This window comes from Lepus europaeus, chromosome 2, assembly GCF_033115175.1.
Source record: "Lepus europaeus isolate LE1 chromosome 2, mLepTim1.pri, whole genome shotgun sequence".
Classification (NCBI taxonomy): Eukaryota; Metazoa; Chordata; class Mammalia; order Lagomorpha; family Leporidae; genus Lepus; species Lepus europaeus.
Genome location: NC_084828.1, coordinates 29,102,641 through 29,119,899, shown reverse-complemented (window position 1 = coordinate 29,119,899; position 17,259 = coordinate 29,102,641). Strand labels below are relative to the sequence as shown.

The 17,259-nt window shown below is 38.8% G+C and overlaps 1 protein-coding gene across 4 annotated transcripts in view; it reads right to left on the bottom strand.

The window, feature by feature from the left end:
• Positions 1-14,534, bottom strand: part of C2H21orf91 (chromosome 2 C21orf91 homolog) — a 36,610-nt gene extending 22,076 nt beyond the window's left edge. The window contains exons 1-2 of one of the 4 annotated variants that reach the window (XM_062206532.1): positions 14,450-14,534; positions 13,404-13,537 (exon numbers count right to left, since the gene is read on the bottom strand). In XM_062206532.1, the coding sequence (XP_062062516.1) occupies positions 13,404-13,530 (127 nt within the window). In that variant the 5' untranslated portion in view covers positions 13,531-13,537; positions 14,450-14,534. Of the gene's footprint in view, positions 1-13,403; positions 13,538-13,772; positions 13,972-14,059; positions 14,078-14,261; positions 14,378-14,449 lie in introns of those variants that run through there. The other 3 variants (XM_062206541.1, XM_062206559.1, XM_062206550.1) reach the window with 3 other exon arrangements.
• Between the last annotated feature and the right edge of the window lie 2,725 nt (positions 14,535-17,259).

The window sequence follows — 17,259 nt, the reverse complement described above, 5'->3', positions numbered from 1 at the left end:
GGTCTCCTACGCAGGTTCAGGAGTACAAGGATTTGGGCCATCTTCTAATGCTTTTCCAGACCATAGCCTGATTGGAAGAAGAGCAGCCAGGACTAGAACCAGCACCCATATGGGAAGTTAGTACTTCAGGATGGGGCTTTAACCCACTGTGTCATAGCACTCCTCTGCCCCTACCTTGCAATTTTTAAATTTTAAACTTTAAAACATTAAAAAAGAAATGCCTGAGAGGTATTTGGCGTATTGGTTTAGATGTTTACGTCCTACATTAGAGTGCCTAGGTTCCATTCTCAGCTCCCTCTCCTGACCCCAGGTTCCTGCTAATTCAGACTCTGGGAGACAACAGTGATGGCTCAAGTAATTGGGAGACTGTCACTGATGTGGGAGACCAGGACTGCATTCTTGGCACCTCAGCCCAGCCCTTGTTGTTGCAGCCATTTGGATGAGAACTGTTTGTCGAATTAATAATAATAATAATAATAATAATAATAATAAACTTGTGAAAAATGCATTTTTCCTTGGGAAAAATCTTTTTATTCCAAGAAAAATTAGGCTCTAGGTATTGAATGTTCCAATGAATTAAGTGAAACAAAAAGATTAAGATACTGAAACAGTAATAGACACAATTCTAAAACACCCTAAAATTATGAATTTTTTTTTTAGATTGTGAGAATTCTCTTAAATTAACAAGGTATCTAGCAAAGGAAAGAATTTAAGCCGCAAAAATCAAGTAGCCACTTCTCTCAAAGAAAATCACAACCACAGTAGAGCTTTAGCTGGCAGCCCTTGTAGATTCAGACTTACAAAGTGAGTAGGGGAAAGATGTTGCCAAGTAAACAAAATCCATGCCATTGATTAAAGAAAAGGAAGCAAAAAAAGCTGTGGTCAAAAGATTTGCTAGGCAGTTGCTACATGAAGGAAATGATGGATGCTATAGCAGAAAAACAACTGAAACCATATAACATAAAGGTCAGCTCAGGATTAAGTCAAACCACCTCAATGCATATAAAGCACACTATTTTGCTAATGGACAAGCTGTTAAACATGCAAGCAGCTTTTTTTTTTAAAGAACTATAGCTAAGAAAAGAGAGAAATTTTTTTTTTTAATTTTTATCTTCTTTAAATTTGTGAAACATGAGCATTTTTGTTTCTTGAACTACCTTTTTGGCCAATCTACCAGGTTATATAGAACCTCTACATAAATTGAGAAGAGTGGGAGGCAGGGAAAAAAAAGGCCTTAAGAAGCATGAAATTCAACTGTTCCACATTCAGTTTCAATATCTGAGAACTGTAAGATTTTAAACTGCTTTCCAAGATATTCTTGATTAATATTTATTCCATAAGTTGGTTAACAAATATACTTGTAATGTACATTGACTTTTTTTGGAGAAGCTTCTAATATATAAGAATTATATTTTATCTATACTGTAATTTTATTTTTCTACTTTGTAGAATTATAGCCAAAATGTTAATTGATCAGAAAATAATCCAAAGTCACATGGTAGAAATGATAAAGGATACTTTGATTAAAAAAAAAAAAAAAAACAGAAGTGTTCTCAGAGTAAACACTATTAACAGTGTTAGTGATAAAGTAGTAAAAATATAAAAACTTTTGGGGCCAGCGCCGTGGCTCACTTGGTTAATCCTCTGCCTTGTGGCACCGGCATCCCATATGGGTGCCGGGTTCTAGTCCCGGTTGCTCCTCTTCCAGTTCAGCTCTCTGCTGTGGCTTGGGAGGGCAATGGAGGATGGCCCAAGTGCTTGGGCACCTGCACCTGCATGGGAGACCAGGAGGAAGCACCTGGCTCCTGGCTTTGGATTGGCACAGCGCCAGCTGTGGCAGCCATTTGGGGAGTGAACCAATGGAAGGAAGACCTTTCTCTCTGTCTCTCTCTCACTGTCAAATAAATAAATAAAAAAAAAATATATAAAAACTTTTAAAATATTTTCAATTATCCTATATACTTAAAGATAGCAGATTCTCTTTAAGAGTGAAAGATAACAAAAGTATGAGTAAGAGTTGTTTCATATTAATTTTGAACCACCCCTCCCCCCAATATGACACAACCAAATTTCCTCAACATACAGAGTCTATTTTCAAAAGACTGGTAATTACGTCTTAAAAAATTCATGATAGATATTATTGCAGCAGTTTACATGAGTTTAAGATATGTACACAAATAGATATATTAAAAATGCTATTCAGTATATTTGTATACACTGTAAAGACTGGAAAATTGCTTTCAGTGCCTTAATCTTTACTTAGGAAATAAACACTAAGTGTGAATTTAAAATAGAGTAATATATGAAAAATGTATGATTGAAACTATATTTCACAAAGGCAAAGGATTCTATACTACCATCCAATATACTGTGTAATTTATTTTATTGTCTTTTTCTTCCTCTCACATAAGTGTCCTGATGGTGGAGATTTGTCTGTTAGTAATTAGAACAATTTCTGGCACACAATATTAGCTCAATTAATATTTACTGAATAACAATTATGTTTAAAAAACTGCTATGAACGCTATAGCTTTATTTTTATTTTTTTGCTTATTTTTGACAGGCAGAGTGGACAGTGAGAGAAAGAGACAGAGAGAAAGGTCTTCCTTTGCCATTGGTTCACCGTCCAATGGCCCCCATGGGGTGCAAGCCCAGCACCTGGGCCATCCTCCACTGCACTGCCGGGCCATAGCAGATAGCTGGCCTGGAAGAGGGGCAACTGGGACAGAATCCGGCGCCCTGACCAGGACTAGCACCCAGTGTGCTGGCGCTGCAAGGCGGAGGATTAGCCTGTTAAGCCATGGCGCCGGCTCTATAGCTTTAATTCTGAGATTCAGATTTTGATGGGTAGACACAAATCATATTTTGCTTTACTGTTATTTAATTAATACAGTAACAGTGGAGAGCAACCAGAAATATACTAGTTTAAAATTACTTGTAAATAAGAGACACTTTTCTCTTGTTAAAACTATAAATCCAAGGCTCACTGTTTAAATGGGTCTATTCCTCTTACCAAATTACTAACAGATGGTGTCCCAAATTGGGTTAGAACAAATTTAAACCCACTCTAACAAGAACTACAGTTGACAACATTTTGATAACTCTGCAATGTTACTTAGCTACTTTAATCACACATTTTTCACGTACTACTTTATTTGAAATTTACACATAATATTCATTTCTAATATAATGTGCTGATTAAGTAAAAGACCGTGAAAGTACCTAAAGTACTATATGTATATGAAATTACAGTTATTTTATGTTTATGTTACAGTCAATAATGAACATTGGAAATTTTCTAAGCTTTATGTCTGCATTGTCAACAGTGGAGAAGTATTTCTAAATATGCTATCAATATTTCTAAAATGTTCTGCTAGGGTAAAATTTAATACTCATTACCTTTTAAAATTCAGAAACTAGAAAACTTGACATAAATGATCCATTTCTCTTATGCTGATGCAGGCTAAAATCAGGATAATAAGCAAAAGAGACATGATGTGTAATTTTACATCAGTGCTAACATTTTCACTTGTGCTTGCATTGTCTGCTTCTGCTAACTCATAACCTTATTTCCTCTATTTTGAGATTCAAAGATTGTTTACGGTCCTTGTCTCGACAATTGAGGAATAGTGTTATTTTTTTCTACATATTATTTGTTGAGCTCTTTACTTAGTGTAGAGTTAATAAGTATAAAATAAACTGAAAATATAACTGTAAAAATTAAGAATGGGAATAGGAAAGAGAGGAGGAATAAGGGTGGGCATGTAGGTGGGTGGGAGAGTAAGGTGGGAAGTATCACTATGTTCTGAATCTGTATATATGAAACACATGAAATTTGTATACTTTAAATTAAAAAAAAAAAAGACTCATCAGGTTAAATACATTAGTCTACATTACCTGGATGTAGTATGGGTGGACAGAAAGCAGTGTTAGAACCATTGCTTTACTACCAGGTAATACCTGTACTAGCTAACATTTGGTTCTGTAGCAAATGCCCATTTACAGCTCAGCTTCCTTGCACCTTAAGGGCAGGAAACAACTAGGTTGTTTTTTGTGTGTTCTTTAGTTCCTCCCATCTCTCTGATTACCATCACCCATATCTCAAGAGTTCTCAAAACTGTTTTACTATGGAAGATTAATATCTGCTTAGACTACAATCTATATGGAGATGGCATCATCCCACTCTCTTTGTCATCAAAGATAGATGTATTTGATATCCCTACTAATTAAATATTATTATGGGTAAAAATTATTTTAAAAATTAACCATTATGGAAGACAGTATGGAGATACCTCAGAAATCTTAAAAGAGATCTACCCTATGACCCCACCATCCCACTCGAGAATTTACCCAAATGAAATGAAATAAACATATGAAAGACTTACCTGAACCCCATGTTTACTGCAGCTCAATTCACAGTAGTTAGGATATGGAATCAACTCAGATGTTCATCAACTGACTTATATACACACTATGGAATACTACTCAGCCATGAAAAAGAATGAAATGCTGTCTTTGCAATAAAATGAATGCAATTGGAAACCACTATGCTCAGTGAAATAATCCAGTCCCAGAAAGACATATATCGTTTTCCCTGATTTGAGGTAATTAATATACAGAGCACAAAAAATGTAACATATATGAGTAAAATTGACATTTTGAGATTTGAGTATTTTATAGCCCTTGTTTATACTCTTAAGGAATAGTGGCTTTTCTATTTACTACTTGTTAAATTCTTTATTTGGTGGAGGGTTAAGCTTATGATTATAACATAAACTGAAAGTATGTCATTGTAAAAATTAAAAGAAAAATAAGAAAGGAAGGAAGTGGCAGGGTGGCAACATGGGCTGAACGGAGGATAGAGTGAGAAGTATCATTATGTTCTTAAATTTGCCTATATGAAATACATTAAATTTGTTCACTTTATATAAATAACAAATTTAATAAGAAAATTAAGCATCCCTTGGTATCCTAAACTTTGTCTTTTGCTTAGTTACATCTGTGCAATTCATTTACAACCTTGCCTAAAAGTTACTTAATATCTACTAACTTCTTGAGAGCCTATGTAATTTTCTTTGGAAACACAAAAGACTTAGACACTTTGGCTTTCTGGAATCAAAGGCTTGGCTATGAACTGATAAGCTGTATAATTTTTGACTAGTAACCCAGATTCTCTACTTAGCTTTTCTTACTTATCTAATTGAGATAACATCTCTTCATATAGCTGCACTGAAAATGTAATAAAATAATGCATATGAAGTAAACAATACCTAGCAAACAATACTTAACTATTAGCTTCTTCAAAAGTCATAATTAGTTGCATGTAATAGAATTATCCTTTATTTCTAGGCAGCCAAGTTCTCTATCAACTCCATAATAAGAGTTATAAATTATTATGAAAAGTGTATCTTTTATCACAAATAATTTTTACTTAAGTATTTAAGACCTTTGATCTTGATTTTTTTCCAATATATCTCATAAAACACTTCATCTTGGAATACTGGGATGAATGAATCACAATTTTGAACCAGAATGTAATTTTAATGCATTCTAATAAGTCTATTGCTTATAATTACAGTAGTCTTACTAATAGGATATTCTGGGTTCCATATTCTGCTTGGTTTCAACTCTGAATCACTGATTTAAAGAACAGATTTTTATTACTGATTTAGAAAGCACTCAGGATCATTAAATGCCTTGTAGTAATCATTATGAGGATTTACTACTCTGACGTGGTGTGCAGAAAATAGAGTGACAGTGTGCAAAATGGATCTAGAAAAATCTCATTCTAAACACATCCTGTTAAAATATTTGCTTTGTGCTTGGCCAAAAGACTGTCCTTTTTATTCCTCTGATTAAATGCTATGTTATATTTTTCTTTCAAATATGAGAAAAATCTCTTCTATTAGAATGATTCATAAAACTTTTAGTAGACTCCAGAAACATCTCATGAAATTCTGTGAATGATTAGAAAAATGGAAGAAGAGGTTCACCATGGGCAAGATTAAGGAAAAAATTTAATGAAAGGCAGTCTCTAAAGTCTCCTTGATATGAATTCATTTATCAATCAAGAAAACAGGGGCTGGTGCTGAGGCATGGTGGGTAAAGCCACTGCTTTCGATGCTGGCATCCCATCTGGGCGCCAGTTTATGTCTTGGCTGCTCTACTTTCCACCCAGCTCTCTGCTAATGGCCTGGGAAAAGCAGCAGGAGATAGCCCAAGTGCTTGGGCCCTTGTACCTACCTGGCTGTTTGCTTTGGCCTGGCCCAGCCCCTGGTCCTGTGGCCATTTAGGAAGTGAACCAGCAGATGGAAGATCACCCTTTCTCTGTCTCTTCCTCTCTTTCTCTGATTTTCAAAATTAATAAATAAATCTTTAAAAAAAACCAATCATTCATCACTCCTTGCCAGTACTTGCGTGATTGTTGATTATACACTATTGATAAAACAGATTCTAATCCAAGTCTTCATGCAATTACAAAAACCAAGGAGGGGGTGCATTAAACAAATATATATGCAAACTACTATAATAATAAATTGCACCAAGTTTCATGAAGAAAAGTATGCTCTTAGGAGAATATGGGGAGTGAATAGGAGAAAGGACCACTAAGGGTTGGAAGGTTGCTTTGAGGAAGTAACTTCTTAACAACTGGGATAGGCAGACGTTTTCTCTGGGGCTACTTTGCATATTTTTTTGCATAATAGATATTTAAGTCTTTACCTTCTCCATACTTTACTTCCAACTCCAATATTTTCTATTGTAGGGATTGGAAGGTGGGGATATTGACATGTTTTATTTATTCAATTCAAAATTAGATACAAGGTAAGAAGAATAACAGTATAGTTCAAGGCAATACACAAGTGAAGGGGGCCTGAGTTGTGGCCCAGCAGGGTGGGTCACCACCTGTGATGCAGCATCCTCTATGAGTGCTGGTTTGTGTCCTGGCAGCTCTACTTCTGAGCCAGCTCCCTAAGTAGTTGGGCCCCTGCCATCCACATGAGACCTAGATGGTGTTCCAGGCTCCAGGCTTTAGCCTGATCTAGCTCTGGCCATTGTCGCCAATTGGGGAGTGAACTAGCAGATGGAAGCTCTCTCTTTCTCTGTCTTTCCTTCTCTCTTAATTCTCCCTTTCAAATTCATCTTAAAAAAATAGGTAAGTAAAGATTTCTAAAATTAGTTGCATTTATAGATGTACAGCTTTGGAGCCTGGGGGAGGGAGAAAAGAAGAGTGGGAAGTAGGAGATCTGCTAGTTACCAGCAGAGAAGAGAGACCAGAAGTGAAGAGAGACCAGGGAGAGTAAAGTTAGAAAGCCTAGGACAGATTATGCCAGCATTATTACAAAAACAAACAAAAACCAAAAATCAACTACAAAGCGGACTGTCAGGACTAATCAAAGGCACCATGTGAACAAATAAGTATCACCATCATAGAAAAATGGGTTAGTCTTAAACAATGGAAACTTGGGAAATGTCAAAGAAATATCCATTTCCCACAGGAGTTAAGTATAACACCTCTAGCATCAGAGACCTGGATTTGAACACCTTCTTATGTCTCTTACTATCTGTGACTTCAGGATAACTTTACTTGATTCAGAGTTTCCATTTTACAATATATAAATGAGGACTGTAATATTACTACTTATTAGTCTTGATAGGAGAGATCTATAAACATTAGCTACAAGAAATGCCTGGTTACATGTAAAAAGCAGTTTGTAAAATAAAGATTTTCAACCTTCTTATTTGATCCCAATAGGCCCTAAATGGAAAGAAGCAAACATTACTCATTTCCTATTTAAAGCTTAGATAAGCACACACCTCTAGCCAAATTAACAGAATCTATATAAGTAACTTGTTCCAGGCCTCACAACAAATGGGGATTTGAATCCAGATTGGCCCTGCAGTATGTCCCCACCTGGAGTTTTTGGATCTCAAAGATACTATGATTCATTTAACCTTCAGTTGCATTATGAGCATCAACAGCAGACAAAAATCTGAACTCCACCATTTATACTGTCATGTATTCTTGGACCAAATGTCAACAACTAGAGTTGCCTTTGAATTAGGTTCTGGCACAATAACTTCAAGATTAAGATGTGAAACCACAGTTATTCTTACTGCAAACAAGTCTTGACAATAATAACAGGTAAGCTGGAGTGGGCATTTGGCACACTGGTGAAAATGTCAATGGGGAGGCTCACATCCCTTATGGGAGACTTGGGGTTTCAGTCCTGGCTCCATTTCCAATCCAGCTTCCTACTGGCAGCAGATGATGGTGCAAGCACTTGGGCTCCTGGCTACCCACATGGGAGACCCATAATGAATTCTGGGCCCTGGCTTCAGTTGTAGAAATTTGGAGAGTGAACCACAGGATGGAAGATATCTCTCTGCCTTTCAAAAAAAAAAAAAAAAAAAATTGTTGCCAAAGAAACCCAGCTAGTAAATGGCAGGATCGAAATTCAAGACCTGACCCATCAACTTAATCACCAGAGCAGAAGTAGAATAGTAGTAGATATGCTTAACTATTGAAAAGTTATCTTCCCTATAGAGGTGCCAAAAAAAGGTGTAGTAATTAGCAATGTTAATATAGCATGAAGGCCGCGCTGTGGCTTAACAGGCTAATCCTCCGCCTTGCGGCACCGGCACACTGGGTGCTAGTCCTGGTCAGGGCGCCGGATTCTGTCCCAGTTGCCCCTCTTCCAGGCCAGCTCTCTGCTATGGCCCGGGAAGGCAGTGGAGGATGGCCCAAGTGCTTGGGCCCTGCACCCGCATGGGAGACCAGGAGAGGCACCTGGCTCCTGGCTTCAGATCAGCACGATGTGCCGGCCGCAGCGGCCATTGGAGGGTGAACCAACAGCAAAAAGGAAGACCTTCCTCTCTGTCTCTCTCTCTCACTATCCATTCTGCCTGTCAAAAAAAAAAAAAAAAAAAAAATATATATATATAGCATGAACAGACGCTAAAAGAAGGGAAGAGGTTTTCTAAATTTATAAGACATTAACTTACATAATCACATAAATTTCTAATAGAATAAAAAATTAAGGGATCTTTTGATGAACAATAGCATTAATCATAACATCTTATGTACGGAGAGGGGTAAAATTTGAATTCTTCTAACTTGTTAGCAAAAAGTCCATGTGAGGTTTGGCTGCAGAATACAACTCCTTTTTGTGCTAAAGTGCCTTCCAGTTCAAAATCTAGGATTAGAAGATTCACTACAGCATTACTTCTTGGTCTCAGTTGTAGCTCAATAGTTTGTAGCAAGTTTAATTGCTAAAAAGGCCTATCTGTGGTCCATTTTGCTAGCTGCAATTCAATATCCACTGTTACTTTTTTTGTAAAAACACTTATTTTATTTGGGGTAACATATCTTGAATATGAGGTCAGTGAAATGAACAGGAAACTGTTAGGTGGGATTTAAGGAAAAGATCCTTCATACGTGCAGGAGAAGCTGCTGGCATGCTCTCCTTGTTAGATGTTCTTTCTTTTCTTTCTGGGAAAAAAGTAGCCATAGCTGGAGTTTCAGCAGTCATACTGTCTCATGAAGTGACCTTGAAGGTGGAAACTATGTGTGAAGGAAGGTATTACAGAAAAACAGAAGTGGTTTGAATCCTTCTGATTATGGTGCTGCTACACCAACTCCAAATTACCTCATCTAACATTTTATAAGCAAAACATAAATATCCCATTACTATATTTGAATCCCCTATTACATATAGCCAGACCTAATTCTAAAAAGACCACCTTCACAATGAAAATTTGTATATAATCTAAACTTTAAACTTACCTTACTTTTTAAAATTAGAAAGCCTAGCAAAGTTAATAGTGAGGAAAAGTTGAAAGTAATTAAAAAGAAACCACTATTAGAACAGGTGTGAAAATCTGGAAACTGGTTCCTCATATGCAGATTATTAGTTAAATCACAAGTTTTTGTCGAGTGTTATTAGCCTAGTTTCAATTATTTTTCTTTAAAAATATTCTATAAACTTATCACCAATTAAAGCCACTTTCTACTCTCACCCTTCCCTATCACTGTCCAAAGGGGTTTCACTATCAGACATTTCCACAGTGTTTAAATTTATTTAAAGGGACATTAAAAGAAGAAAAAGTTAACCTTGAGTCTTCACTTCCAAGCCTATCTAAGATTATCAAGATAAAGTTCTGATCCAAAATGGTAAGCGGGATACACAGCAGACTCATAGAATGGCGGACGTCCTAAACAGCACTCTGGCCTCAGAATCAGCCCTTAAGGCATTCAGATCCGGCTAAAAAGCCCATGAGAGTATTTTAGGCATGGAAAGCCAAGACAGTCTGGCAAAAAAAAAAAAAAAAAAAAAAAAAAAAAAACCTGAATGAAAGATCTCTGTGAGTGAGATCCCAGTAGAAAGAACGGGGCCATAAAAGAAGGAGGTACCTTTGTCTGAAGGGAGGAGAGAACTTCCACTTTGACTATGACCTTGCCTAAATAATATCAGAGTTGGTGAACTCAAAAGGCTTCCATAGCCTTGGCAACTCATGACAAGAGCCTAGGGTGATTACTGACACCATAAACAAGAGTATCAATTTGTTAAGTCAACAACAGGAGTCACTGTGCACTTACTCCTCATGTAGGATCTCTGTCCTTAATGTGTTGTAGATTGTGATTTAATGCTATAACTAGTACTCAAACAGTATTTTTCACTTTGTGTTTCTGTGTGGGTGCAAACTGTTGAAATCTTTACTTAATATATACTAAACTGATCTTCTGTATATAAAGAGAATTGAAAATGAATCTTTATGTGAATGGAAGGGGTGAATAGAAGGGGAGAGGGAGAGAGGAAGGTTGCAGGTGGGAGGGAAGTTATGGGGGGGAATCCATTGTAATCCATAAGCTATACTTTGGAAATTTATATTCATTAAATAAAAGTTTTAAAAAAAAAGGTAGGGTTCTGAAATCCCATTGGATTTCAGTTAAAAAATGCTACTTTTAGTTAACACCTATATACACTGCTTGCCATTATGGGATGGAAAATGAGAAAATGCTAATAATATTGGGATCCTCAAGAGGAAAGACACTGGTGGGTCAGAAGGATGACAAAATGGAAGAGTGGCAGACCTTGAGCAGTAAATAATTACATTCACTGCCAACTAAGTCAAGGAATTTTAAAAAAATGTTATTTTTCACATTTTTGAATTATTTCCATTTTACTTTAGACAGGTCTTTCTTCTACTGGTTTAATCCCCCAATGCATGCAACAGCAAGGGGGAAACCAGGGGACTGCAACTCAATCTAGGTCTCCCACATTGGGGGCAGATACCCAAGTACTTAAGTAATCAGTTGCGGCCTCCCAGGTTATGCATTAGTAGGAAGATGCAGTTGGAAATGCAAACTCCAATATGGAATGCAGGTGTCCCAAGTGATGCCTGAACTGATGTGGCAAACACCTGCCCCTATATCAAAGATCAATGCCGATATTCAAATAGTTCCCTGACTACTGTCTATGGACAGTGCTGTGGTCAAAACAAAGAGAATCAAGGAAGACTAAGATTAGAAAGAAGGCATTGGGCTCACTCATGCCTTAACCAAGAAAAAATACCAACAATATTTCTTGTTGGATAAACAAATTGAGAAGTTAATAACGAGCTATAAAGAGAAAATCCAGATATACATTTACTTATTAAGTAGAAAGGTAAACTTCCACTGAAAACTTTACTTGGTTTAACAGGGATTGACCCAGTTTTATTAAAAAGTATTTCCCTGTAGAAGAGAAAGCCTATCAATTATCACAGGAAAGTAAAATATTCTAAAAATTATTTGCACAGTATTTTGGTACAACATGAAAACAGTATAAAGTAACAGTATGGAATCTTGGCTCTATTCCTCCTTTAGTCTCCTTCATGGCACTGTTAAACCTGAGTTCATTACTGGCTCCCAGTGATTCTGGGCTGCCTTCTCTGCATTAACAGCTTAGCAAACTGTATCATCTGGCCATTAAGCATCTTTGGAGATTTCTGCACAATGAGCTATAATTAATCTTAAGAGTATTTGACCATTAACATGTAAAAAAAGAAGTTTACAGTTTCTGGGGCCAAGGTTAGACCTTAAGTATTAGTAAGTTTATGCATTTGTCTCCTAATTCTAAAGTAAATAAGTTATTCTAACAGTGAATTATTGATACAAAAAAATCAACATTGTGAATATTTAAGAATAATTGAGCCCCCAAAGTGTATTCTGTAGGTCCTGGATAATGTCTAATGGCTTTGTCTATCTAAAATTCTACATCATTCCAAAATATACAGGGTCAAAGAACATAAATTTAGAACTTTCACTCTACTATGCCTAAGGTCATAGTAATTTAAATGCTACAGAAGAATCATTTTCTGTCATCCTTTTGAAATTACTTACTGTATTTATTAAAGCCAAAGTTATAAGCACACACAGGAACATCCAGATCGCTTCTATCACATAAACAAGGGTAACTACAACAATTTCTGAATAACAAGTCTTGACAGGAATTTAAAGGTATATACTGTATAACTTATACATTTTACTATAAGATCTTGTCATATCTCCTTCATAGAAAAACCTCAAATACATAATCCAGGAAAAAGGAAATACTGTTTTGAAACTATTAACAACTGGAAGGTCTAATAAAATTTCTCCACTGAAAATTACACCTCAAAATTCAAATTACTGGTAAGGTTTTCTTTGCAGTAATATTCACATTTTTAAAATGTGACACAAATATCTAAAAAGAATCAGAGTTTTAATTTGACAGAAAGATTAAGGAAGCATACCTTATATGTCCTGAAACCAAGCTGTTGATATACATAAGCACATTAACTTACACCACAACAAATAAATTTTAACAAAATATTTGGAGAACTTTAAAAAGTATATCTTACAGATTAATAAGAGCTCTCAAAAAACATTTCAGTTTTTTAACATTATGATGGGTGTGCGTGATCACTGAAAAGTTTTCTAAAAATTAATTTTTTTTCCAGATAACAGGATAGCCATGGGGGTTTAGGGGAAGTGCTAGGCTCACCTCACTTATACTAGCATCCTAGGCCAGAGGGAATAAAATTGTGCTGCTCATCAATGTAAATGCTTATACTATTATGAAGCAAAACATCTGTTAAAATCTGATACCCTAATAAGTTTTCAAACCAGGAAACATGTTCATCAGTCAATACTCACACCTCATTTTCTTATTAGCAAAAATGGGGTTGTTATTCTGAGTTTAAAAAGCTAAGATTTCTTTTTTTAACTCTAGTTTCATTTCCAGAAACTTTTATCTTTAACAGATCTCTACACTTCGCACTTTGCAGTTCCCAATCACTGGAGAAATTTTACTTTATAACCAGTTCATGATAAAACGGTTGTGTAAAGTTCATGCCCCAAAATTAAAACTCTGTGTCCTTACCCTCAATGTTTAACTCAAAACAAATGTGGCAGAAGGAGAGTGTTTCTTTGTCTGTTCCCAGTTTACAAACACTGCAGATGTTGTCATCATTTAGATCAATGTTTACAAACTGCTCCTCTTCGTTCATAGTGCCCCTGTTGGGAAACAGAAAAAAAAAAGTTATGCAATTCCAAGAATTTCTTACAACAGGCAATACCGAGAACTTCTAGGAAACGAGGATGCTGTTCTGTCTCTGTAAAGCGATAGCCCCATAACACCGGCATCGCCGTACTTGCACATCAGCATCCTACTTTTACTGTGGAAAGACCGATGAGTAAACTTCAAAGCCTGGCTAGAGGTCCCTCCCTGCCCAAGTCTAGACTGACTCACTTTCTTTTTGGTCGCGTATTTCGTTTGGTCTCGGGAACTGGACAGCAAGAGGTTTGCAAGTCCTAGTCCTCCTCCTCCGCCCCCGATACAGACTTTCTGGCACAGAAGGGAGATTAGCAGCTAGGCCTTTTCAGCTGCTGGACTGGGTCAACCAATTTAACGCTGTTGAATCCGGGGGAGACGACTTGCTGGGGACACTGCTTTGCTAACTTCATGATGGGAACCTTAGGTGCGTTTCCCTGCCTCCACGTCGCTAGGCTGGAAAAAAAGCACGTGGAAACGCCAACCTCCCGGCAGGGTGGCCCGACCGCGTCCAAGGCACCCGCACCCAAGGCCGAGCGACGGCCCCACGGTCCGGGGCGGTGGGAGTCGCGAGGCGCGGGAGCGCCGCATCCCCTAGCCCTGGGGTTTCTCCCACACAGGCAGGCGTCCGAGGAGCCCCGGCAGCCGGTCCGCCCGGCCGCAGCGTTTCGGGGAGCGGGTACTCGCCCGGTCTCCGGCGTTAGGGTCGCGCGCCTGCCTCAGAACCGCGTCCGTCAGTCCGTCCGTCCGTCGGGGCACTCTGAGCGCCACGACCACGAGGGGCAGCCGGGCTCAGAAGTCAAGAGAGGCGGGGCCGCGGGGAGGAACGAGCGCTGGGCGCAGGCGGGGCGGGGGTCCGAGTGCGGGGTCTTTACCGTCCGGCTCCGCCGGCCGCCGCAGCCCTTCCGAGCGGCCCGGGCTCCTCCACTATTGTTTCCGGCCGCAGCGGAGGCGGCAGCAGCAGAGGCCGCCGCCGCGCGCCTGGCCCCGCCCCCTCCCGCCGGCGCCATCCCGTGAAGGCTGCGGGGAGGGTGGCGCAGCCGAGTGCAAAGTTGTCGGGTCTCTCGGAGGCTGCGGAACAGCTCCGTAACCGCTTTCATTTACGTCGCACCGTGCCTTCGCATTCCGCTGTGGTTCCCATCGTCTGGCCGGGGTCTCTTACCTGTCTGTGGGCCGCGGCTCCTCACAGCCCCCCTCCCCTCCGCGCGAACATGGTTGAGCCCGTTGCCGCCTCCCCTTTCGGCGTAGTGGAAACTCCCGCCCGCGGAGGGGGCCGCCGCGGGGCGGGAGCCGGAAAGTGACGGGTGGGTGCGAGAAAGGGAGACGCGTGGGTAGGGCTTGCTTGGAAATCAGGAGACTGAGGCAAAATACTATCACTGCACTTCCAGGTGGGTGCCAGTTGACCTGTATCATGAGGGAAAAGTTCGTGTGCCAGGTGTCCTGCTTTAGACAGACTTTAAAATACAGAAGCTGCATTTTTTTTTTTTAAATACGGACTTTTAAAAAAAAGGGGGTGCCCTTCCCCCACGTATGGTACATTCCTTGCACGCCCGAGGTGTAATGCTGGAGTCACACCTCTTATTTTTAGGTCCACTCCTCTCCTAAACTCTTTGCCTGACTTTTTTAGCCATTCTGTCTCCATCTATCGGAATTTTCGTGTCTGTCGCTCTCTCGGTGACGGTTTACGCAGTACTTTCACCTACGTTGCCTATTGTGATCCTCACTACAGGCTAGAGAGGAGAAACGGGAACTGTTCTGTCGTTTTGCAAGCTAGGACGGACTGCCCCGCGTTTCACGGTTGGTTACAAACAGATCTGGGGCTCGAACCCAAGGCGCCTGACGAAAACATCACTGTTATTTTCCATCCCATCGAAAGCACCTGTTCTGGTTACAGTCACAAATAGAAAGGGGGTTGGGTTGTCAATCTACACGATAGTATTCTTGGACTAATGGTAGGAGTGGATTCTATATCTTTGAAATTCTGAGTCAAATTGTCACTTGATGTACACCATGGATGTCCCCAAAGAGTGATTTGTGTTCTTGCTACTTAAAAAAAAAAAAAAAAGTGTAGTAGATGGGCCAGCAACAGTGACATCACCTGAAACTCTCAGAAATGTACAACCTCAGATCGGTTTCAAGATTGCCTCAGAACCTGCAGTTAACAAGTGACTCCTCTGCACATTAACATTTGAGATGCACCAAATGAGGTAGAAAAGTCTGTTTTTCTACATGGATCTCTCATTCTAGGTATCTATGACTAAAACATGTAGCATCTTGGATTCTACCCATCTTGTCCATAAAAGGTGCTTTCTAGAATCACTAATGATTTCCTTGCCTTTTAAATTGTCAGAATTATTTCTCTGTGGCATTTTACACATTTATTTGTATTCCTTGAAACTCTCCTTTTTTTTTTTTTTTAGATTTATTTATTATTTGAAAGGTACAGTTGGTGGGGTGGGAGGGATGGGGCGGGGAGAGAGAAACAAAGAGATCTTCCATCCACTGGTTCTCTCCCCAAATGACTGCAACAGCTAGGACTGTGCCAAGCCCAAGCCAGGAGCCAGGAACTCCATCTGAGTTCAGGGGCCCAGGGTCTTGGGCCATCTTCTGCTGCTTTCCCAGGCGCATTAGCAAGGTGCTGGATCAGAAGTGGAGCAACCAGGATTCCAACTGGCATCAATGTGGGCTACAGACTGTGGCCTAATCGACTAGGCCACAGCACCACCCCTCCCATTGTTTTTTAAATCAATGCATCAAGGTATAATTTATAGAAAACTTTCTTATTTTAAAAGCACAGATCAATGAGTTTTAACAAATGTATGCACTTGTATAAGGACCAACCCAACCAAGATATAGAATATTTTCACAATCCTCAAATTTTATTGATGCCCCTTCCCAGGTAAACTTCCCTAACTTCTAGGGTAGTTTATATCACTAAAGGTTAGTTTTACCTGTTCTAAAAGTACATATATGCAGAATTAATGTATGTGTTCTTCTGTAATTGACATACTTTCAGCATGTTTTTAAGATTCATATTGATGTTTTGTAACAGTAATTTTACAGTTTTATAATTTGTTTCTCTGTTTACTTGCAGATGGAGACTAATTGTTTTCTAGATTTTCAACTAGAACTGCTGTGAGCATTCATATACACATCTTTTTGTGTATATGAATATCTTTCTCTTCTGTAAATACCTAAAATGGAATTGTTAGATCATATGGTAAGTATTTGTTTAATTTTGAAAGAAACTGCCAAACTGTCTTCCAGGGTGAGTTTCAAACCATTTGCTGTATTCTGAATGTTTGTGCCCTCAAAATTCAGGTATTGAAACGTTAATCCTCAACATGGTAGTAACAAGAAGTGAAATCCTCAGAGGTGATTAGGCCATTAAGGCCAAGATTAGTACCCTTATAAAAGAGGCTTGAGGGAGCTATTGTACACCTTCTGTCATGTGGAAACAAAGTGCCATCAAGAAACAGAGAGCCCGCCCATAATCAGACACTGAATCTGCTGATGCCCTTATTGTGGACTTTCCATCCTCCAGAATTGCGTGAGCAATAAATTTGTGTTGTATATAAATTTTCCCATTTAAGGAATTTGTCTACAGTGGCCAGAATGAACTAAGATGCCATTTACATATTTAGGATTATTAAGGTCTTCTTGATGAATTCACCTTTTTCTCATG